The sequence below is a fragment of the Typopeltis vanoorti genome, chromosome 18 (genome assembly GCF_054136105.1).
Source record: "Typopeltis vanoorti isolate ZY-2024b chromosome 18, IOZ_Tvanoo_1.0, whole genome shotgun sequence".
Lineage (NCBI taxonomy): Eukaryota > Metazoa > Arthropoda > Arachnida > Uropygi > Thelyphonidae > Typopeltis > Typopeltis vanoorti.
Window position 1 is genome coordinate 68,761,303 of NC_143566.1, and position 24,531 is coordinate 68,785,833.

The window sequence follows — 24,531 nt, forward strand, 5'->3', positions numbered from 1 at the left end:
ATTGGTACTTAATGGACAAAAATTTTAATTTGCATACTGGATAATTCAGTAACAAAAAAAAAAAGTGTTTCATGTTCAAAATAGCATCTTTGCACAACAAAATTATTTTAATCATGGCTAACAAATTTTATTTTAAGAGGTTCTAAGACTGCAGTGGCAAATTATAGACCAATCAGTATCTCAGGTGTATAGAATTCAAGAATGGGTGGATAAAAATATGATACTGTGTGAGGGTCAACATGGCTTTGCGAAGGGTCGGTCATACCTTAGTAATTTACTAACTTTTTAATAGAATAACAGCTAAGTTGGATAAAGGAAATTAATACACAAATTTTGCTGGATTTTGAAGGCATTTGACAGAATATCACATGGAACTCTGTTATGCAAATTAGAACAAATGGGGATTCACATGATGCTGGTTGATTGGGTAAGAGGGTGGTTGCTGGACAGATATCAAAAGTTGGTATACAAGGCATGTTTAAACCTTGCCCATTTCTAATGGAATATAATCATCGTGGCATATCATAAAGCACTTTTGTGATACTTCAACATTTTTGAGAAATTCATGGTCATCGGTAACTAGTACATGCGAGACGGGAGGAGGAAAAGTTCTGATAAACAGCTAGAACAAAAATATAACTGATATAACTAGAAAGAACATATCTTAAATCCTTTAACCCTCGTGTTTCATCAAATTGTAATAATTTGTTCCTTTTTCTTTTAGGATATGTAAAAGACGTCAGTTTCTTCATGATGATGATCACAACTTTCCAGCATGCCCTCATACGTATATTAAGACTGGAAGGAAGAAGGATCACATGGCAGGAAAGAAATCGAATTTACACACACTGCTAAGAGATAATTACTTAAGGCAGCATGGGATGGAGAGGACTAGGGGTGGGAGAGTACTGGACCTGGTCATAGGAATAGAAGAGCAAGGTTACCACATTGCCCCTGATTGGCAAAAGTGACCATGTGGTTTTGACTTGGGAAATTGTAAAATATAAGGAATATTCTGTCAAGGAGGGAGTATATGTGGAACTAAAGGCACATTATTACACGCTTATGAAGAAACATAAATTTGTTCCATGTCACTAAACATTGCATGGTAAGGATGTTAGTAGCACATCGGATATAGTTTAAGGTTATCTAGAGGAATCAGTATTATATTCTATACCTAAGGTAAGGAGGGTTAATCAGATAGGAGTTGGATGAGTAATATCATTAAGCACAAGCTGCAAAAGAAGAAAATGATATGGAAAGTATATAAAGAGAAAGGTGACCAGCAAACTCATGAACAGTACAAGGCTCCGGCAAGAAAAGTGACCAGCATGGCAAGGAATGCAAAATCAGATTATGAGAAGAATCTAGTAAAACAGGCCAATGGAAATCTCAAAGAGTTCTTTCATTATGTAGCAAGTAAGAGAAAGAATGACTAAGGGAGATTAACCTTAATGAGTGATGATGCTCAGGAAGAGACAGAAGCCAACAAAATAGTTGAGTGGCCACTTTGCAAGAGTATACACCGCTGTTCCTAGTGGAACAGAGGTGTATGAATTGGAGGTTCTTAGGATATTGCAGAATCTTAATGTAAATACAGCTGTGGAATTAGATGGGATATCAGGTAGGGTTTTTCGAGAATGTTCAAGGGAACTGCAATGCCTCTGACTAGGTTCTTTATTTTGTTCATGTTGGAGATTTAATGGAATATTATCAGCACTGAGAAAGGATTAAAACTAATTTTAATGCTTCCAATATTTCATCTCAGTCACAGAGATATCTTTAGGGATTACAAATAACTTTTTGTAACAACACACAAAAATACAATACAATGATAAGTAAAACAAGTGAGTGAAACTAAAGCACAAGCTGCATTCTTCCCCTCTAAAACTTCTATCTGGCTAAAATATGTAGATGATGTGTTGTCTGTTTGGCCTCATGGCCCAGACACATTAGACTCCTTCCTCAGTCACCTCAATAGCCTACATCCAAGAATCCAGTTTACGATAGAAAATAATAATAGTTTACCCTTCCTAGACACCTTAGTAACACACCTTCCTAATGGTAACCTTTCTTTCTCTGTATATAGAAAACCTACTCATACAGGCAGATACATTCACAAACTTTCCCATCATCACCCCTCTGAACAATATGGCATTATCAAAACTAACCAATAGAGCTCACAATCTTTGTTCCAGTGAAACCGTCCTTTCAACTGAACTCAAACACATACACAACACCTTCCTTTCCAATAGCTACAGTGATTATAGAATTAAAAAAATAATCAATTCCTTCTCCATTCCCTGACCATCACTTCAGAAGGACTTCAGAAATGCCATCACCATACCTTACATCTGTGGCACATCAGAAAAAATAGCCAGGTCATTAAAAAAGTACAACCTCCATACAACGTTTAAGTCCCACTGTAAACTTACTACCCTTATTCGTTCTACCAAAGATCAGCCCCTCCTCTCTCAATGCCAGGAGTATATAAAGTACCTTGTTCCTGTAAGCTGGCTGCGGAGAGACAGGCAGACCAGCAACCATCTGGTTAGAAGAACAAAAGTCATACATCCGCATTCACGATTATGGTCAATCTGGCCTTGCAGACCATGTTTTGGATACAACCCACAGGATCTCCTGGAGCAAAAACACCATCCTCCATCATAGTAAATTCAAAAAAGAAAGACTGTTATTTGAATCCGCATCTGCACTCAGGAATCAACCTAATTTAAACAAATACGGCTGCATAAAACTTCCCAAAATTTGGGAAACATTAATTATCAGAGATCCCTCTTTACATCCTAGGCCACCTGCAAATGCCCATAGAGGGCACACCACCTAGATAGGACTTTAGTTTCACTCATTTGTTTTACTTATCATTGTATTGTATTTGTGTGTGTTGTTAAAAAAAAGTTATTTGTAATCCCTGAAGATGTCTCTGTGACTGAGACGAAATATTGGAAGCATCAAAATTAGTTTTAATCCTTTCTCAGTGCTGATAATATTCCATTAAACCTCCAACATGAATTCTTCACAGCACTTAAGCCTCAACACATAATTCTTTAATTTGTCTCGGCTCTGGTAGAGTTCCAAGGGAGTGGAAAGAGGACAAAATAATTCTCTTGCATAAGGGAGGTTCTAAGACTACAGTGGCAAATTATAGACGAATCAGTATCTCAGGTGTATTGGTAAAAGTACTAGAAAAATTGGTCAGAAAGAGAATTCAAGAATGGGGAGATAAAAATATGATACTATATGAGGTCAATGTGGCTTTGTGAAGGGTCAGTCATGCCGTAGTAATTTACTAACTTTTTATAATAGAGTAACAGCTGAGTTGGATAAAGGAAATGACTACACAATGATTTTGCTGGATTTTGCATAGGCATTTGATAGAATACTGCATGGAACTCTGTTATGCAAATTTGAAAAAATGGGGATAGATATGACACTGGTTAATTGGGTAAGAGGGGTAGCTGCTGGTCAGATATCAAAAGGTGGTATACAAGGCATGTTCAAAAAAAGACTGAATCTTTTGCTATAAAGACTTTATTGCTCATTTTACATTTTAAGCACTGTTCTCTTCAAAGTTCCCTCCACTGGCGATACACCATTCCCAACATTTTTTCCATTGTTGGAATGCTTCCTGGAAAACATTTTCTCTGATGTCACAGTTCTATTATTGCATTTTCCTGAATCTCATGTATGGTTTGGAAACAACATCCTTTCAAAGTGGTTTTAAGTTTGGGAAATAGGAGAAAGTGTTGTGGCTAAGTCTGAAGAATAGGGTGGATGAGACACACCAGATGTCTGATTTTTTGTCATATAACTGTGGGTGAGGAGCGACATGTGAGCTGGTGCAATATCCAAGTATAGTTTTCCTACAATTCAGGTCTCTTCCTGTGCACAGCATCCCTCAAACATGCTAAAACTTCCTGGTACAACTCTTTGTTTACCATCCGACCACATTGTACAAATTCACAATGGGCAATGCCTTTCCAATGAAAAAACACAGCCAGCATCACCTTGATCTTTAATCGACTCATCCATCGATGTTTAAAACACTCATAGCACTGCGTTCGGCTCATACAGTTCTCCCAATATGCTTGGTTCAGCAATTGAAATGTCTGTGTAAAATTTTTACCAAGTTTGCAGCAATATTTCACACATGCACGCACGCACGCACACAAAAAAAAAACAGAACAACCATATTGCATTGGTAGAACAGACAAGAAATCTGTTTTGAAATCTCACTCTAGAGGGATGGGAAATCAATTTCTACTGGGTGAAAGTGCATACTGGAATAGCAGGAAATGAGAGAGCAGATCAGTTGGCTATAGAAGCAGCTAGAAACAAGTTACCAGAAATTCTCGAAATCTACAATAAAAACACTTGCAGAAGAGAAAAGCCTAGACATGTGGGAAGAAGAATGGAAAACATCAAAAAATGGATCAACAACAAAAAGAATTCTTTCCTAGCATCAGAAACAGACTTCGGCTGAAAAGACACCCCATTTTTCCAGGTTTAACCACGTTACTAATGGGACATGGAAAACTAAAATCCTGGAATCACCATCGTGCATTTGCAGTCCACACCTTCAACAAACTGTTGATTACATACTTTACGATTGTCAGCTATTGGACTCCATCCAGATGCCCCTAATGCAACATGTCATCACTTCTGGAGACAAGTGGCCAATGTCAAGACAGCGACTTATCGAAAAGTATTACATAGAATTAATTAAATTTGCTAATAAAATCAACTTCCAGTCCCTGTGATCTAACATAAATACTCTTTATTATGTGAATTATACTGTATAGTGTTAATATATGCATATATAAAAACCTAAATGTAAATATGAAAATTGACAAAAATATAAATAGAAATGTTAATCAGTACTTGTAAGCTACATGTAATATAAGCATTCTAATGAAATGGAGCATGTAGGAATTAAATTACCTCCTGGTAGGGTTACTATTGGGAGGAAAATGCAAACACACACACACACAGTTCTTCAAGCTTTTTCATTGTCACTTTGTCACTAATCTGACGAACAGTTTGTGCACGTGCTCACTTCAGTGGATGTAACTTGACGAATAGTGCTCATAGCAGAAGGGGCAAATGAGAGTTTGTTGGCAAAACTTGCTGCTAGTTGCTCTAAATAGCCGTAGCATGCTCTCTGTGCTGGTTAGCACCCTATTTAAAAATTAGGTAATAGTTTACCTATTTAAAAATTAGGTAATTAGGAATGTAGAGAGCTTTGCAGAACGATTTAAATAGGCTGTCAGTGGGCATAAGATAATAGGTGTCAGTTTAATGTGGAGAAATGTAAAGTTATGTATTTTGGGACAAATAGATTACAAGCCATGTAGCACATTAATGGCACTGTACTCCAGGAAGTAGATGAAACTAGAGATTTAGAGGGGGGGGTAGTTGGAGAGTTAAAATTTAGAAGACATTCTAAGGTAGCCTATAAGATTATTTGGCTATTGAAGAACACATTAATATGTAAAGATAAGGAAGTTGTTATTGCTCTTTATAAGGCCTTGATATGCCCACATATGTGCTGTAGTCAATCCCTTGGGTTTCTTGGGGATGCAGAAGCAATGGAGAGGATTTGGTGGTGAGTGGCCTGTGAAATGTTTCCTATGAGGATATATTGAGGGTGTGGATTGCAGAAGTTGGTTGATGGGAGGAAAAGACAGGACAATGGTGCTACCAGGGATTGGGGCTAAGGGCCCTTGGTTCCCCCAAAAGAAAAAGAAATAAACACTAGAAAATTTTCCAAAAATCTTTTCCTAATTAAAATTAATTTTTTTTTAAATTTATGTTTTGTCATGTCTTCTATTTCTATACTATTTATGAATTAGTTGTCACATAAGGTGGGAATACCCAATAGCTCTCGGAATCATGGCTGCTGCGAACGCAAGGTGAACAAAGTATTGCTCTGTCGGACCAAGCACTACTTTGTTTGCCCGAGCCGGACCAAAGGAGATCATGGATATCATGTATTGGTGATCACTGCAGATGCTTAGTCATAGGTCGTATACAATACGTAGTGTATATTCTCAAATCGTTTACTTAACTCGACCCCCCCAAGGTTAAATCCTGAGTGCACCACAGAGAGAGGATACGATAGAAACGTTTAAGTTTCTTAAAGAGTTTTATGGGATTGATGCAGGGGAAATGTTTCAGCACTTGGCTAAGAGGGGCCAAACATGGGGTAATCCCTGGAAGTTGGATATAGGTGTGGTTAGTAGGGATGTGGGGACTAGATTTTTTTGCTTGGAGAGCTGTGAATGAGTGGAATGGGTTGCCAGAGTCAGTTGTGAGTGCTTGTTCTGTTAATGCATTCAAGGAGAGGTATGATAGATTGTGGATAGATTGGGTCTCCCACAAATGATGAGTCTTTGGACTCTATGGATGTGCTCGTATAACAATATTAATACAAGTTGTACTCATAATACTATAACAGCTGTATACAATTAATTTTACATTATTCATAGTTTTCAGTCTATCCTCTTCAGGTTAATTTATTTCTCGGGTCTGCAGCATTGATAGATGACATTTCAATACTTCCTAAAGGAAACATTAATAGCATCATCCTGTTCCCTTCCCACCCACCCCTAGATCTTTTTCTTGGCATCAAATGCCAGCTTTCCAATGTTTTCTCTCCTATTGTGTTGCTGCCATACTACCTTAAATCAGCTCTGTTCAATTATTCTTGATTGCTAATGATATCATGTTCCTTTCTGATATGATTCTGCCATTGATGTTATTTGTTCAGTCCAATTTTTCTAGTATCTGTAATCATTAGTCTCTGATCAGTTTATTTCTTTTCCATTGCTGAGATCTATGAGCTCAGGTCAAATTGAAGACTCACATGCTGCTAGTTGAATGTTTTGGCCAATATATCACTTATTGTGGAGAAATTTATAAACTGGCTTTAATTATTCTATTATGCACTTTTGTTATATACTTTGCTATCTTCACTAAAATTTGTACATAAATAGTTAATGTTCTATTCATTTTATATGTTCTCCATTCAAGATCAGTAATGTTTTTAATATTCTTACTTTCGTAATTTTATTTCTGATTTTCTTCTTAAATTTGTTATAGCAGTTATTCATTTTCAGTTTAGGTAAGGAATCCTACAGGCTCGAGTGAAGACGAGATTAACATTTCTAATTTTAATGCCACAATTCCTTTGTAATGTGATCCATATAGATAATGATGAACAGTAGAGATAGTGTGCATCCTTGCATCTGATTTTACATCAAACTATCTTCCTGTACCTCCATTATTTATAACTTCTGACTTACAACTTAGTGTATGTATGTATATATATATATATATATATATATATATATATATATATACTATTGTCAGAGTGCCCTTGACCATTTTGTTTAATTTGAGCCTTGGGTCTGGATCAGTTCCAAGGGGGTGGAAAGATGGGAAAATAGTTCCGCTGCATAAAGGTGGTTCAAAGGCTGCTGTTGAAAATTACCGGCCAATCAGCATAACAGGAATCATTATCAAGGTCTTAGAGAAAATAGTCAAGAGTAAAATACAAGATTGGATAGAAGGAAATGGGATACTGTATCAGGGACAGCATGGTTTTTGTGAAGGGTAGGTCATGCCTCAGTAACTTGCTCACGTATTATAACACAGTGATGACTGAACTGGATAAGGGTAATGGGTTTACAGTGATTCTACTGGACCTTGCTAAGGCCTTTAACAGGATACCACATGGAATTCTAATCAGTAAATTGCAGCATATGGGGATGGATATAGGGTTGGTGAGATGGATAGGAGGGTGGTTGATGGAGAGATATCAGAGAGTGGCCCACCACCACCTTGTGGCACACCGCTTTGTGGTGTGCCACAAGGTGGCACTTGCGGCACTTGTAGCCTGTGACACAAGCACCTTGTGGCACTTGTAGCTTGTGACACAAGCACCTTGTGGCACTTGTAGCCTGTGACTAGTAGCATGTAGGCACTTGTAGCCTGTGACTAGTGATGTGCCACAAGGATCTGTTCTTGGACCACTGCTGTTTAATTTGTTCATTAATGATATAGGAAAGAATCTGTTCATTTGAGGAACAGTTCATTTGTTTGCGGATGATGCAAAGTTGGGTAGGGCAATAGTGAATGCAGATGACGTCAAAATTTTGCAAGATGATTTGGATAGATTGGAGGTCTGGGCTAAGGAGAATGGATGTCAATTTAATGTGGCAAAATGTAAGGTTATACATTTTGGGGTGAAAAGATTAGCAGCAGCTTACTACATTGGTGGAACTGTACTCCAGGAAATTGATGAGGCACGAGATTTAGGAGTGTTGGTGGATAAGGAGTTGAAGTTTAGGGGGCACATTGCAAAAGTGGCCAAATCAGCTCATCAAATCACTTGGTTGCTGAAGAATACGTTGACAAGCAGAGACAAGCAGGTTATTGTTCCACTATTGAGCCTTGATAAGGCCCCATCTCGACTACTGTGCCCAGATTTGGTCACCTAGGTTTCTTCTTGATGGGGAGGAGGTGGAGAGGATCCAGAGGCGATGTGTGGTGGATGCTGTGACAGTGAATGAGTTTAAGGCGAGGTATGATAGATACTGTATGAATGTCGAATAGTTGTGATGAATATGATTTGGGGCCTCCCTCGATGAGTCTAATGACTCCCTGGAGTTGCCCATAATAATAATATATGTTGCTTAGCAAGGCATCAAAAGTGGGGAGGCTGCAATTTGAATGTATACCAGAAGCTTCGACTATAAAACAGAAGTACCAAAACAAGTGAGTCACATAATTTGCTTATCTAAAATTTACAGCCATTCGACATTCAAAGGTTGACTCACAATGAGTACAACCTCACATGCAGAATTTTTATGATGTGTAAATTGTGTATGTGAGGTTGTACTTTATTTTTTATACTCTCCTGAATCCCACTAATCGCATTTTCCTCAAGTTGTTTTTTGCTTATGTGAATTGACTATTCACGTAAGGACACCTCCAAGATTTGCTGTGGGTGATCCAAACTATCAACAGAATATCTATCGTACCTTTCCTTGAAACCATTAACAGAACAAAGACTCACAACTGACTCAGGCAACCCATTCCATTCATCACCACTCTCCAAGAGAAAAAAAATTAGTCCTCGTGCCCTTGCTAACCACATGCTTACCCAACTTCCATGGATGATCTCTTGTTCTGCCCCATCTAACCAAGTGCTCACATTTCCTGTGCATCCATCCTATAAAATCCTTTAAAGTTGACTCAGAGTACAACCTCACACACAGAATTTTTATGGTGTGTATGAAATATTTAAAATATTTCTAACATATTTCTCCCCCCTTCTTTTTTTTTTTTGTCTATCCACCAACTTTTTATGATCCATAAACCTTCAATCTATCCTCATAGGAAGCATTCCACAGACCACTCACTATCTTGGTCACTCGCCTCTGGATCCTCTTCACCACTTTCTTATCCCCCCCCCCCCCCCCAAAAAAAAAAAACCAGGTGACCAGACCTGAACACAGTAATCCAGATGTGGTTGTATCAAGGCTTTATAAAGAGGAATAATAACTCCATTATCTCTGCTTGTTAATGTGTTCTTCAATAATCAAGTAATCCTATGAGCTACCCTGGTTACTTTAGCAGTGGGTGCTCTAAACTTCAACTCTCTGTCTACTGCTACCCACAAATCCCTGGTTTCATTTATTTCCTGGAGTATAAATAATAAAATAGGGGTAATTACGATGTTGAAACAAACCTTGACATGTAAGAATAAGGAAGTCATTTTACCTCTTTATAAGGCTTTGATAAGATCACACCTGGATTATTGTGTGCAGATTTGGTCTCCCAGATTCTAAGGGGATAAAGAAGCTGTGGAAAGTGTGCAAAGAAGAGTTACAAAGATTATATCTAGATTATGGGATTTAGATTATGAGGGCAGATTGCAAGTATGTGGATTGCAGACTCTGGTTAACAGGAGAAAGAGAAGTGATAATATGATAGAGGTCTATAAACTTTTGAATGGGTGCTATAGGATATCAACTGATGAAATTTTTCATTATATGGAAGGTGGGGAGAGAACACAGGGGACATCCATGGAAGTTAAGTTTGTTCACAGTCAAGAAAGGGATAAGAGCTAGGTCCCCCCCCCCCTCAGAGCAGTGAGTGAGTGGAATAATTTGCTCTTATGGGTAGTGAGTGCATCTAGTGTGAATGAATTTAAGAGACGGTATGATAGCTGGTTTGGGTAATTTATGGCCTTCCTTGACTCCCTGGAGGTCTCAGATGATAATTCCTTCATTGCAGTACACAGCTTGTAATCTTTGTATCCCAAAATGCATAATTTTACACTTTTCCACATTAAATGGACATCCATTATATTTTCTCATACTGTTAGCATATTTAAATCATCCTGCAAGCTTTCTACATCACCACGATTAACTATTACCTTACTCAACTTTGCATCAACATCAGACAATTAAATATCTCCCTTCAAATTATTTCCTATATAATTTATTTACAAATTAAACAGCAATGATCCAAGCACAGAGCCCTGCAGCATACCACTAGTCACCTGCCTTCTCCTACATTCTGCTCCTCCATATACTGCTTTTTGATATCTGTCTATGAACCACTCTTTTATCCATAACACCAGTTTCATATCCATCCCAGTTTGTGTAGCAGAGTTCCATGTGGTATCCTGCATCATGCATCAATTCCCTTTATTCAATTCAGCTGTCACTTTATTACTTCAAGCTGCCTCCTGTGTTATTATAATCACCTGCCTTGTAGTTTCACATATATCCCTTCTTAACTGGAATTTCCTCACGTTTTGTTACCTCCCAAGTTAAGACCAAATGATCACTTTCCCGGTTGGAGGCAATGTACCACCTTAGTTATGGATAGGTTTTCTGATCCTGTAACCAGATCCAACACTCTCATACCCCCCGAGTCCCTTCCGTCACATTCGGCTTCAAGTAATTATCTCTCAGTAAGTGTATAAATTTTATTTCCTTCCTGCCATGTGATCTTTCCTCCTTCCAGTCTGTGTCTCCAAAGGTGAAGTTCCCCATAATAAATACTCGACTCACATTCATTGTATTAATCTGCCAAATCACCCCTGGCAGCAGCAACCAATTTTATGTTTTGTCCTATTGGTCTAATTCTCACGCCTTATTGACTCAAAAAGAACTGCCATCTGCCCAACTTACTGCTACTGTTATTGGGTGCAATTCATCTGCTGTCATCAGCAGTACCTCACTCCCTGTTCTGTGTACTCTATCCTCCCTGAAAATACTAAATCCATCACATTCTAACCCTGTAGCTATGTCATCTGCTGTTAACCAAGACTATAATCTATTGGTTAATTGGTTTTGCTACCCACTGATTGAGGCAGTAAGTGGCTCAGATGGTTCTTATGTCTATTTTTAGGCTGGTTTGCTTGCTTTACAGAAAGATATATATTTGCAGCAGAATGAAATAACCATTGATCTTATAGTAAAACTTTATCATGTTTTTCTTAAGCACAGTAGCACATGAAGCTTATTAAACCTTTTTACACTTAGCCGATATATTAATTTACTGTGTGGCAATGTACAGAACTTTGCAATTGAGATGTTACAAATGGGAATGGTGAGATTGGCCAACCTAAGTTGACCAGGTGCTTCAGTTTCTTGGGAGAGTCAATATTTAGAAAAGTATTAATATTCTTATATTTAAGTATTTTGTTAATGGTGTGTTTATCCTTGATTTTCAGACATGTTGGTTTTAAAATGAGTCTTACAGAAAGTTGAAGCAGTTTGTAGTCATAATATATGTGCCTCATAGCCTTTTCTTTAGTGTAATCTAAACCAGTGCTTCCCAAACTTCTGGATGTCAGGGCCCCCTTTGCAAAAATTAAAATATTTCACGGCCCCCTCGAAACAAAATCGTAATAGAGAGATATATTATTATAATATTTATTGTATTTATATTCAATACAAAACATACACAGCGAATATTGCAAAAATCAAATGCATATATTACATTTTTTGCGTCTTACCGTTTGGTTCTGAAGACGATGCAGGCTGTTCTGGTAAAATATGAAGCACTGTCCTTTTTTTTGAGTCTGTTTCTGCTTCTTCTGATTGTTCGTGAGATTTTTTTTTATTTTTTATCAGCCACTTATCCATCTCAGGGTTAAATTTTTTAACGTAGAATAGATCAAATAATATCACCACTTACCGATACTGGCACACCACAGACTGATAACTTGAAATTAGTGAATATTACCTGAATAAGGGAATCCCCAGACCAGGAACATTTTTCTCTTTTGTGACTTTTCTCCCTTTACGGTAATTAAGCCTAACGCGAAACAGATAGCAAAGGCAGGTTATTAAAACGTGCATATGATTGGTGCGGTATTAACAAAAGATCACGCAACCGAAAGATAAAAGCATAGCTGACAATTGAGTTAATATATTACTTAGTTTTAACACTTTTACGAATTTTAACACGTTCGGTTGAATTTTATTGCTGCCTTGGAAATCGAACTCACACACATCTAATTAATAACAATAGTTTTTAGTTAGATACTGTGTTGCCCATGCAGCAATGGTTTTATTTCAGTCTATACAGCATAGTTTCTGTAGAGGGGGACATGTCATTCATTAATTAGTGTGTTTTTATCCCAGTTGTCTCTAATTGCACTATTTGTTGATAAATATATTACACAGACTCCTCATACCTTATTCACTGGCATAATAAAAGTACTTGTTTTTATTGCCTCTGCAGTATGCAGGCTGTTAGGGAGGGCGTGTTGTTTACCACTGCAATCAAGTTACTATCTCCCCACATGAACTTGTTTAGTTTTTTTTCATGTGTGAAGTATATGTGAAACTTTCATTGGTAACAGAAAACTAGCTTGGATGACAGTGATAATATAAAACGAGTTTTGATATGTATATAAAGTCAATATCAACAGTCCCTGATTCTGAGCACGTGATGAAAGGGACAGGAAGATTTGGAGCTTCCCTGGAGAGCATTCGAAGTAAATACAATTAACCACTGCTTTGAAATGAAACATACGAATAAGCAATATTTACTAATATTCATTAAGCGCCGAAATACGCAGGAAGCAAAGTTTGTGAACCAACACCAATGTGTGAATTTTTCCATTAAAATATTAAAAAAAATAACAAAAAAAGAAATAATAAATAATAAAAGTTAAATACGTTTCTTTTAAAATAAAAAAATCTACTTAGTCTTAAAACATTTTAAATTTGTTTTCATTATCTCACGGCCCCCCTCAACAAAACCTATGGCCCCCAAGGGGGCCGCGGCCCACAGTTTGGGAAGCACTGATCTAAACAACCAATTTTTCTTTTCTTTAATTTAAAAAAAAAAAAAAGTATGTCACCCACATAGGCTTTGTGCATTTATTCACTTTCTGCTTTTTATTTGATTTTTGGCATCCACACTCAAATTAAAGAATTTCCTGTATTAATTTTGTTTATATTATAATGGGAAAATGTCATGGAGTCATACACATCTTCTTGCTCAGTATCTTACTCATGACCCTAGCCACAATATCTCCATTTCTTTCAGTCTTTTGTTGCACCACTGGCCAACTTCAACATAATTCTGGTGATCTTTTTAATCTGGTCCAACCATCTTGGTCTTGGGCGTCCTCTTTTTCTTTGTCCTTCCACTTTGCTCTGGATGATAAGTTTTTACAGGTTGTCATTTTTACATCTTGAAATGTGACTGAACTATTTGAGAATTCTTTCATTTACAATGCCACATAGCCACCTCTTGATTTTTAGTTGACATATTAAACTTTCATTAGACCTGTTATCCATTCAGGAGACTCAACATCCTTTTCCATCACCACATCTTGAAGTTGTTTATCTTGTCCATATTTTTCTTGCTGAGTGTGCAAGATTCAGTGCCATAAATGAAAATTGACACATAAAGGGAATATAATAAATATATTTTTCCAGTACACCTTTTGTAAGTTCATAAGTTTTTGCTTATGTAGAATTTTTGTTTATCATTAATTCCTTTTCATTTCTGGCATAGTCATAATCATTTGTATGTTACTATATTAATTGTATACATTTTATAAAGTTATTGATTTTTATCTCTTGCAGATAAGTATTAGTACATATGCCCTGTTGTTTTCTGAAATTGTTCAGTATTGCCAAAATCGTGTGTATTCTGTTCCTGAACTACAGAATAAGTGAGCTATATTTTATTTTATCTTATATGTATTCAGATTTACATGTGATTTACATATCTTGCAATTACATGTTATGTTACCTAAATATGTCATTTTGTTGGGTTCAAATTTCTTTTTTTTTTTTTTTGTTATTGTTTCTACATCTCTCTCTGTTACATCATCATTGTGCTGCTGTTTTTAAAATTGTGATATGATGCATACTTAACTATTGAAAAGCAGCTGCATCATATCCAAAGGTGTCAGGATGTTGATTAGAAGTAATTGTCCCTGAACATCAAAATACATTTGAATATAAACCCAAATAACTACTGCCTTTCAATAGTTAAATATACATCATATCATGATTTCAAATAAAATAAAATATGCAGCAAACTTTAATATGAAGATTGAAGGAAAAAGTAATGGTAAAAAGATTTTTCTTGTTTGTTTATATTATTTTTCATGTTTTGTTTTATTTTATTCATATGTAATTTTACAGGCTTCTATTCTTTAATTATAATGATTAGCTTTCTGGATGTTACTTCTTGTGCACACACAGTAATTGTGAAAATCTGTCTTCAGAGCAACATATTTTATTATTTTCCTAACTCCCTTCCCTCCATGGAGTCACAAGACTCATTGCAGGAGGACAACACCAATGAACACAGTCTATCATACCACTCCTTAAAATCATCCACAGTCTACATGTTCACCACCTCTCAGGCAATGCATTCCATGCATCTACCACTCTCCATGCAAAAAACTTACTTCTTACAATTTTACTCACCACCTCCTTTTGCAGCTTTCATGGCCTCTTGTCCCTATTTCATTCCATGGACCAGCTGCAAAGATGGTAGCTGGTCTATGGAATGAACCTTACAAGAACAGATTGAAGATTTGTGGTTACAAAACTGGTTTGATAGGTGGAAAAGGGGTGATATGATTGAGACATTCAAATTACTTTTTTTACAAGAGGTTTTTACAAGATTAATTCAGAGGAAATTGTTCAGAACAGGTGTGGTGGTGGGAGAACTAGGGGCCATCCACGGAAACTGAGCAAGAGTGTAATTTGCAACGGTCTTAGAACTAGGATTCTTACTTGCATGAGTGGAATAAGCTGCCAGAGTGTTGGGGGTGCCATGTGACTGTGAATGAGTTCAAAGCAAAGTATGATAGATTGTGCAAATGCTGAATAGTTCTTGATATGATGTTTAGGGCCTCCCTTGATGAGTCTAAGGACTCCTTGAAGTTTCCTGTAATAATAATCTCCCATGCACTAATGACCTCTCTCCCTTTCTTTAAATTCTTTCATCCATTGCACTGTTGCAAGCTGGTTTCTAAGTCTATGATAGTCACTGGCCTTATAATTCCACATAATTTCCTTCTTTTTTTGAAACCTTCTCATGTCTATTAACCTCCAAGTGGACTACATAGTCACTCTCAACAGAATGCAAGTATGCCATCTCAGTCATAATCAGATCCTCTGATGCTATGACTAAATCCAGAACTCTCAATCCTCGTGTTCCCTTCACTACATGCTGCCTAAGATAGTTGTCTCTCAAGAAATCCTAAAATCCCTTATTACTGCATGCTGTCTCCTCTGACCAGTTTATTACTTGATTTGAAGTTCCCCATAATGATTGATAGCTTTGCACTTACCAAACTAATTTGCCTAAACATTTCCAGCTCATCACCATCTATATTCCTTGGTCTGTAGCAACATCCCACTAAATATCTTTTCCTATTAACATCAGATCATATACTCTCAAAGCCGTTAGTGTTATTTCCATTGAGATTCTCCACCCTGAGAGTGCACAATTCATCTCTTATCATGAGTAGCACTTCATCACCATGTTTACCTTCCCTATCCTGCCAAAATATGCTGTACCCTTCAATTTCTATTCCTGTTAGAACATCCTACTCAGTTAACCAAGTTTCACTGATATCAACAAGAGATTGAGTCAATCAATGCCACAAACTCACCCTTTATTCCTAATGCTCCTAGCATTTCTATGCAGAAAAACCAGTGTATTGCCAACCTTCTTTTACCCATTATTGTACACGCCTCATTTCTCGAGCCATTATCCCCATGAGGCCATCCCTGCAACATTCCACCTGTGCAAGTCTCTCCAAATGACTGCACTCTTCTTTATTCAAAATACAGTCTGTCTCTTGCATACAGCTCCTGTCTATTTTCAAACATACTCCATGCATCCACATATTCCAGATTCCTTTTTCTGCACATTCTTGCTATCATCTCATTCATCATCACTGCTCTTCTCCTCTACTCCACATTATCATAACATTATCACTATGTTTCCTTGGACACATTTCTGCTGCACTATGTCTAAAATCAACCTCAAATTTCCTGTTACACGATTCATGTTATCTCTCAAGTCATTTGACTCAACCATTACTATCATGTTATCTCCACACAATCATGGCCATTAGACAAACCATCTCTGTCCACTAAACTACCCAAGACTGTACTAAACTAAAAATCTAAAAATCATAAACTAAAATTCACCTGTTTCCAAAACACTATCTCTGCCACCACTAAATCCCAAAATCGAGACACTCATATCTCCTAGCGAATTCCACTGCCTTCATTTCATGCACACATACATATTCCTGTCTTGCACCTGCCACATTCTTAAGTAGTGGGATGTGTGCCTACCTCATGCATAACAAGCTACAAAATCTTCAACTAGGTTACGAATAATGTAATCTTTAAATGGGGGAGGGTTAGGGCTGTTAATGAAACTGGTGACCACCTGTTGAATATAATTGCTACACATGGAGACAATACTGAGATCATAAAATCCTAACTAAATACCACACAATCATACAGAAACAATCATCAGTTCAAATGGCGTAAGTATTGTCATGAAATAAACACAATATCTTAAGACAAAGAAGAAAGAATGCATTTGTATTGCAGCCAATAATGAGTACTATCTTTAGTTTCTTAGGTCTTTCTTTGATTTTGCCATAAAATAATTCTATATATTAATAAAGGCTCCAGGCTTTACTTAAACCTTATGCACAAACAATATTATGGCTTTGCAGAGTCCAAAGGCATTATTCTAGTTTGAAAAACATAGAAGAGAGTGGATCAACCCATGGTACCTTATTTTTTCTTAGGTTTATTTTATTGTATAGTATTATTTTAAGAGTTCCAAGCATTCCAGAGGACATAACAAATAGGCATAATCATTGAGTTTCTAAGAATTGTCTTGTTTAAATTTTCATTCCGTAATAAATCTCACACTGCTTGAGAATGAGATTGAAAACATATTCTTTAATACTGAACATTTTGACACATCTATTACTAGTGGACATAAAAATATAACCAACCTGGCTTTACATAACACCCTCTAAGCAATGTGAATTCCAAAAATGTAGTACATGAAATTGGTAGGGTAGCTTATTTTTAAATTAAATTAAAATTTTTTATTTTATTTTATAATAAGAATATGCATTCTCTTTTTCTCTTTATACACACAGAGTGAAAAGAGAGAGAGAGAGAGCATCTTAGCTAACTTTGGGAGAGCAGGTGACAAGACAATAAATGGTAATTTTGCTAATGGTTAACCTCACGATTCATGCTACCTCTCAGGTCATTTGTCTCAGCCATTACTATCATCTCCACGTTTTCATTCCTCTTCACTGCCAGTGCCATACTCTTTTCATTCAACTAGGCAAGCATTTCTCTGGCACTCTACTCTGAACACCCTGAATTATCGAATCTCCATACATGACACTCCAAACAGATTCATTCATCCTGCTCTCACTGGCATCCCTGACTGTTATGGTTTGCAATCTCTCTCTTTCTCTCCACTGTCCCTCTCACCTCTCTATCCCTTGCTTCTACACTCTCTCATCTTTATGCAATTTCCTCTCTTCAAATGTCTCTCTCATTCTCTCACTTTCCTCTAAATTGCTCTCTGATGCTGTTTTCTTACACCTCTCATGCTAGCCAACCTCTTTATCCTCCCAATATCTTCATCCACCCTCCTCAACTCAGGCTTCATTCCTTCCATTCTCCTTTCTTAGCAGTTCTATTTCTTTCTCAAGAATGCTATTATCTTCTTTCTTAAAAATGTGGATGCTCTTCCTTCTATAAATTGAAGATGTCAAGAAATTATATTCTTGGTTTCATCCTTTATCCAACTGTAAGCAAACAAAGTTTGCACTTGAAGTAACTTTACAACTGGGATGACTTTACATCACTTGCCTTAGTTTCCCATAATGCAATGCACATATCCTTACGAACATGTATAATGCTATGTATTATATGAAGGGCCACTACCCAGACCAGTTTCATTTGACGTCTCATCAGTGGGAGCCAGACTCAGAAGTGATACCAAGGTTGAAGTAATGTAGAAGTCATATTTCCTATAAATATTTCATATGTCATATTTCATTTTCATAACTAATTTTACAATATCTGTAACCTGGTGGTTTCTTCAGAGCTTATTTTAATGGGAGAAATGAAGAAAGCCGCCAATATTAAAACTTAAATGAATAATTAAATGAGAAACAGTCCAACACAAATGTGACAACAGTAATATGACTCATGTGTCAGTTGTCTATACGGTTTGTAGGTAATTGCTGGCCAAACTAAATTGTGATGTGCTAAAAGATCTAATTACTGATTTCCAGACATCATTACATCATTATCCAGTACAGGGATTGGATTTCCATCCCATATAATCTGTCCAAAATGGTTTCCCTGATCAGTTCAAACTGAAGCAACACTAACAAAAACCATCATCATCATCATGGTGTCAATGGGGCATTATATCAAGCAATACTTAGTCTTTATTTGAGTTGTAAGTCAGCAGTTAGAATTGAAGGAAGTACAGGAAGATGGCTTAATGTTAAATCTGGTGTGAGACAAGGATGTACATTATCCCCTCTGTTATTCATTATCTATATGGATCACATTATGAAGGAAAGTGGTATTAAACATGATATCAAAATTGGAGATGCTAATGTCAGCTCTTTGCTTTATGCGGATGATGTTATACTTCTAAATAAATCCGCTACAAGTCTGCAAGATTCTCTGACTAAATTGAATAGCTGTGGTAATAGATATGGCATGAAGGTCAGCAATAAAAAGACAAAGACAATGAAAATAGGCAGAATCATTGAAAATGTCAACTGTGTTGTGAATGGAGAACCTGTGGAACAAGTGAAACATTTCAGCTACTTAGGCACGATTTTTACCGAAGATGGTAAATTCAATATAGAAATAGACAACGAAATCAGCAAAGCTGGTATGGTAGGAAGTCAATTGAATAAATTCATATGGAATAAGAGAGAAATTAGTCGGAACACTAAATTAGCTGTATACAAGACAGTGTTCAAACCAGTTTTAACTTATGGATCTGAGAGCTGGGTCAGAAGTAAAACACTTGACCAAAGACTAGAGACCGCAGATATGAGAGTCCTGAGAAAGATTATAGGCGTGAACAGATGGCATCAATGGCAATATCATATTAAAAATGAGGATATTAGGAAAGAACTTGACATTGTCAACATCCAAGAAGGCGTTAGCAGAGCTAATCTCAGGTGGTATGGTCACCTAAACAGAATGAGCGAAGAAAGATTAGCAAAACAAGTGTTCTCTGCCAGGTTGGCAGGAAAACGACCCAGAGGAAGACCAAGATATAGGTGGATTGATACGGTACAAAGTGTCTTAGATGATAGAAATATAAGATCTGATAATGTTGAAGCCTTGACAAGTAACAGACTGATTTGGAGGAAAATTGTAGATAGGAAGTTAGTAATGTTGTAATTTTTTTCATGTAGTACTATCATATCCTGTACACCCCTTGAGGGTACATGGCAGGAATTTGATGATGATGATGATGAGGTATGTATAGGATATCATGTTCTTGTAGCCTGGCCTATATAGGCCAAACAAGCTAAAGTTTTGAATGGAGATAAAAAGAAATTTTTAGTGATGTAAATCAAAAAAGAGAAGAAAAATCTTGACTAGCTGTCCATACTTTATCTATACATCACACATCCAACATACCCTATTTGGAAGAAAACTTTTTTTTTTTTTTTTGATAGATTAAAGTATCTGTGGTGATGATTCTCTCACAAGGCTCTCTCAACTAAGGGTGAATGCTAAATAACCTGAAAAGGTAACAAGATCTCTTAGCACATCAGAGTTTTACTTCTCTAATAAGTTAACTTTTCCTACAGACTCTACAAAGAGACAGTTGACTATGGTCAAATTTAATTTGGGTTATTTCTCTTTTAATGATTGCTTTAACATCAGTGTTGCAAAACTAGTCAGTTTTATTATTTTTATAGTCTACTCTTAAGAACTAATAAAAAAAAAAAAATTCTAATAGCAATTGTCCATGATTTTGTTTTGAAGCATGTGTGGCATCGTTCAGTTATTACTTCAAAACTTTTGTTGTCTGCAAAGTGATGCTTTACTGAAGTTTGACTGATGTTTATTTGATATAAATATATTTTATTAACACCCTGTGTCAATCTGTTAGGTTTAACTCAATCAATGTTTGGATATAATTGCCATTCAGTTAATTTCAGTATTTTTTTTTTTTAACTGTGGATTTTTGATTGTCTTTGTTTAATTGTTTTTTTTTTTTTTAAATTGCCCTTTAATGATAGAATGAATGAAAGTAGAATGAATCTGAAATTCACAGAAGGTTTTTTTTTTAATTAGTATTTAAGCCAGTAGAAGTAGATATTCTGGAATTTTCTTGTTGGTTTGTACCAGACTTCCCAAATAAATAGTTTCTCATCATCTTAAGAATAGAGGATTGACTCGCAGCCAATTTAAGGTGATTGATGTATAAAAGAAGGGAATATATATATATTCCTCAAACTATGACACATTCTGGAGTATTTAAAACTGACGTTTGAAGTACTCCAGAACGTGTCATAGTTTGAGGCTAATGATTCATTGGGCATTATGTTCTGTGTTTGGCCAGAGATATATCAAGTAATGCTTGAAGGTGGGAAAAGCATGAAGTGCGATAGCAGCAGAATGAATACTGGTGATAATCTACAAGGGTGATCTGAAAAGTTCTCGACCATAGATGGCAACACTATTGGCAAGTTTTTTTTTTCCAAGTTGGTACATCTGTCATAAGCATCCATGTGAAATTGCAAGTCATTCTATCAAATAGTTTGTTTTATACAGCTGTCTGAAGCAAAAGTGTTGTCTGTATCCCTTGAAATGGATAAAATTGAGTATCGTGCGGTTATGAAATTCTTTGTAAAAGAGGATTTAACGCCAAAAGAAATTCATTCTAAGTTCATAAAAGTTTATGGACACTCTTCTCCTTCATTTTCAACAATTAAGAAATGGGCTGCCAAGTTTAAACGTGGCCATACTAGCCTTGAAGATGATCCATGTAAAGGACGTCCAAAAAGTGTAACAACACCGGAAATCATTGATCAAGTGCATGATATGGTATTGGATGAGTGGCGAGTCACAGTGCATGAAATTTCTGTGACTATAGGCATTTCAAAAGTAACATGTAGGATACACTAGTGGCTAAAATTGTGGAAACCTTTTGGAAAAAGTGTATTTTTGAGGTTTGATGGCTCATAACACCACTTTTTTTGGTGTAATACCATAAAATTATATATCAGTGAAAAGATAATATAATCAAGAATGTGATGCAACAAAGTTTGTTCAGTTTTATGTATTCTATGAAAAGTTATAGCCATATAACCAGAAAAAAGAAGCACAACTTGCTTAGGTTGATATGAAGTAGCTTTCCTTTATTTGAATGTAGCCAATGAGCATGAGTGTTTAGAGAGCCAATCAGGTGTCATCTTGTTTTGGCAATGAGCCAATAAGGTCACAGTAGGATTCAGCTAATGATGTCATGTATTGGAGCTGAGAGGAGGACGTTTGTCAGTGTGTTATGTGATTGGCATCAAGTTGGGTTTTTTTTTTTTTTTTTCAGGCAGGAAAAGGTGCACAACAGCAAGTGATGATAGAAGAATTGAGAGACTGTGCCTACGTGACAGAAGAAAATCATCTGAGTGTATACAAGATGAAATGGTGCAATACAAGTGAAGTTGAGTGCAAGGACTGTTTGGCGCAGACTGCAGGAATTTGGTCTAAATGCTAGAATTCCATGAAAAAAAGCCATTTTTATCTCTCAAACAAAGGTTGAAAAGATTAAACTGGGCTAAAACCCATGTTAACTGGTCAGCGGAACAGTGGGACAGTGTTATTTGGAGTGATGAGACCAAAATCTCCCTGTTGGGTAGTGATGGCATAAAATATGTAAGGAGAAGAATCGGAGAAGATTTGCATCCTGATTGCATTACATTACCGTGAAACACCCACTTAGTGTTATGATCTGGGGTTGTATGACATCAAAAGGTGCGGGCAGAATTTGCGTGATTAATGGGAATATAAATGCCCCAAAATACATAAATGAAATACTCAAGCCCAAACTGAAGCCTTCCGCATGTGATCTTTTCCAAGATAATGAAGCATTTATATTTCAACAGGATTCAGCTCCATATCATGTTGCTGCTGTGTGCAAAAAGTGGTTTCAAGATAATCATATTCCTCTGCTGGAATGGCCTGGGAATAGCCCAGACCTTAATCCAATCGAAAATCTATGGAGCTGACTAAAGAAACTTGTTAGTCAGAAGCAACCCACCAATAAAACCCAATTAATAGAAGCAATAATTCATCTTGGTTTCACATTATAACAGCTGCAAAAAAACTTGGTTCATTCCATGGGAAGGGTTTGTAAGGCCGTAATTAATGCTAAAGGTTACCCAACTAAGTATTAACTCACATTGTGAGAATTTTTGTATATGTCATTTTTTCTGTGTTTCACTTTTCTTCTTTATAACTGCTGTTCTAATAAAAAATCCTTCATAAAAGTTATTGCATTACATTCTTGATTAAATTATCTTTCCATTGATATATAATTTTATGGTATTATTCCAAAAAAAAAATGGTGTTATGAGCCATCAAACCTCAGAAATACACTTTTTCCAAAAGGTTTCCACAATTTTGGCCACTAGTGTATATTTTGCATGAAGAATTGCAAAGCTTTGTGAAAAAGCTTTGCAATTAAGAGGAGTAATAGATGGGAGTGTAACTAAATCGTACTTACCGGGTGCGAAATTTAAGGATGTAAGTGAGAGTATTAGAGTGCAAAAACAGAGGGTGAAAGAATTAATAATTGTGGCGGGTACGAATGAATTGAAAGGTGATAAATTTTTTATGAGAGAGGACTTGAAAGTATTGTTAAAGGTAGCGAAAGAAAAGAGTGACAGAGTTAGAATGGTGAGTCTGTTACCGCGGTATGACAGAGAGGAGTTTAGGAGGGCCATAATCGCAAATGACATTATGCGCAGGTTATGCGGATGGTGTGGTGTGGAATTCGTGGACATGTGGAATGAGTTTGATGGGCGAAAGGACTTATACAAGATGGATGGCCTGCATTTGAATGGACTTGGTGTGCAGAGACTGGAAAAAGTGTTGCTGAATGAAGTGAAAATGGATGTGCAGAACCAGGGAAACTAGAACTACCAAGGAGGGTGGGGGGGGAGTGGATATCCAGACATCAGTGAGACAGTTGAGTGTAAAAATGTATATAATGTACCTGAGCCAGTACTAAGGACAAAAAATGGGAATGGGAAATTTAGAATAACGCATCAAGATAGGGGTGGGACAAAGGGATCACTGCAATTCATGTATACTAATGCCAGGAGTATTAGGAACAAGAAGGAAGAATTTTTGGCCTTGATTGGCTCTTCCTGGCCACAGGTTATTGGCATTAGTGAAACATGGCTGACGGAAGATGATATAGTTAGTGGGATAGAATGTGTAGGTTATAGTATGTCTAGGAGGGACAGAGAGAATAAAATGGGGGGAGGGGTGTTATTGATGATAGCTGATGAACTGCAGCCAAGGAGAATTGAAGTATTGCAGGATAGTGAAAGGAGCTCATTTGAGGCTATTTGGTGTGAGATTGACACTGGCAGAATAAAATATACAGTTGGGTGCTGCTATAGACCAGGTGATGGTGGAGATGGTATGCATAAACAAATTGATGAAATGAGTGGAAGGAGGGTAATTAATATGGGGGATTTCAACTATGGTAACATTGATTGGAAGGAGGAGAGGACACATGTGAGGAAGGAAATGGATTTTATTCAATTATTAAGAGATAACTATCTGAAACAGCATGTAATTGAAAATACTAGGGGTGTGAGAGTGCTTGACCTGGTAATTGCATCTCAAAATTTGACTGTAATGAATATGACCATGTTGCCACCTATTGGTGAGA

The 24,531-nt window shown here is 36.6% G+C and overlaps 1 protein-coding gene across 3 annotated transcripts in view; it reads left to right on the plus strand.

The window, feature by feature from the left end:
* Trs31 (trafficking protein particle complex subunit 31) overlaps positions 1 to 24,531 on the plus strand; it is a 331,260-nt gene that overhangs the window by 217,205 nt on the left and 89,524 nt on the right. For all 3 annotated transcript variants that reach the window (XM_090408257.1, XM_090408259.1, XM_090408258.1), the window contains one exon: positions 14,145 to 14,233. In XM_090408257.1, coding sequence (XP_090264383.1) covers positions 14,145 to 14,233 — 89 coding nt within the window. The remainder of the gene's footprint in view (positions 1 to 14,144; positions 14,234 to 24,531) is intronic.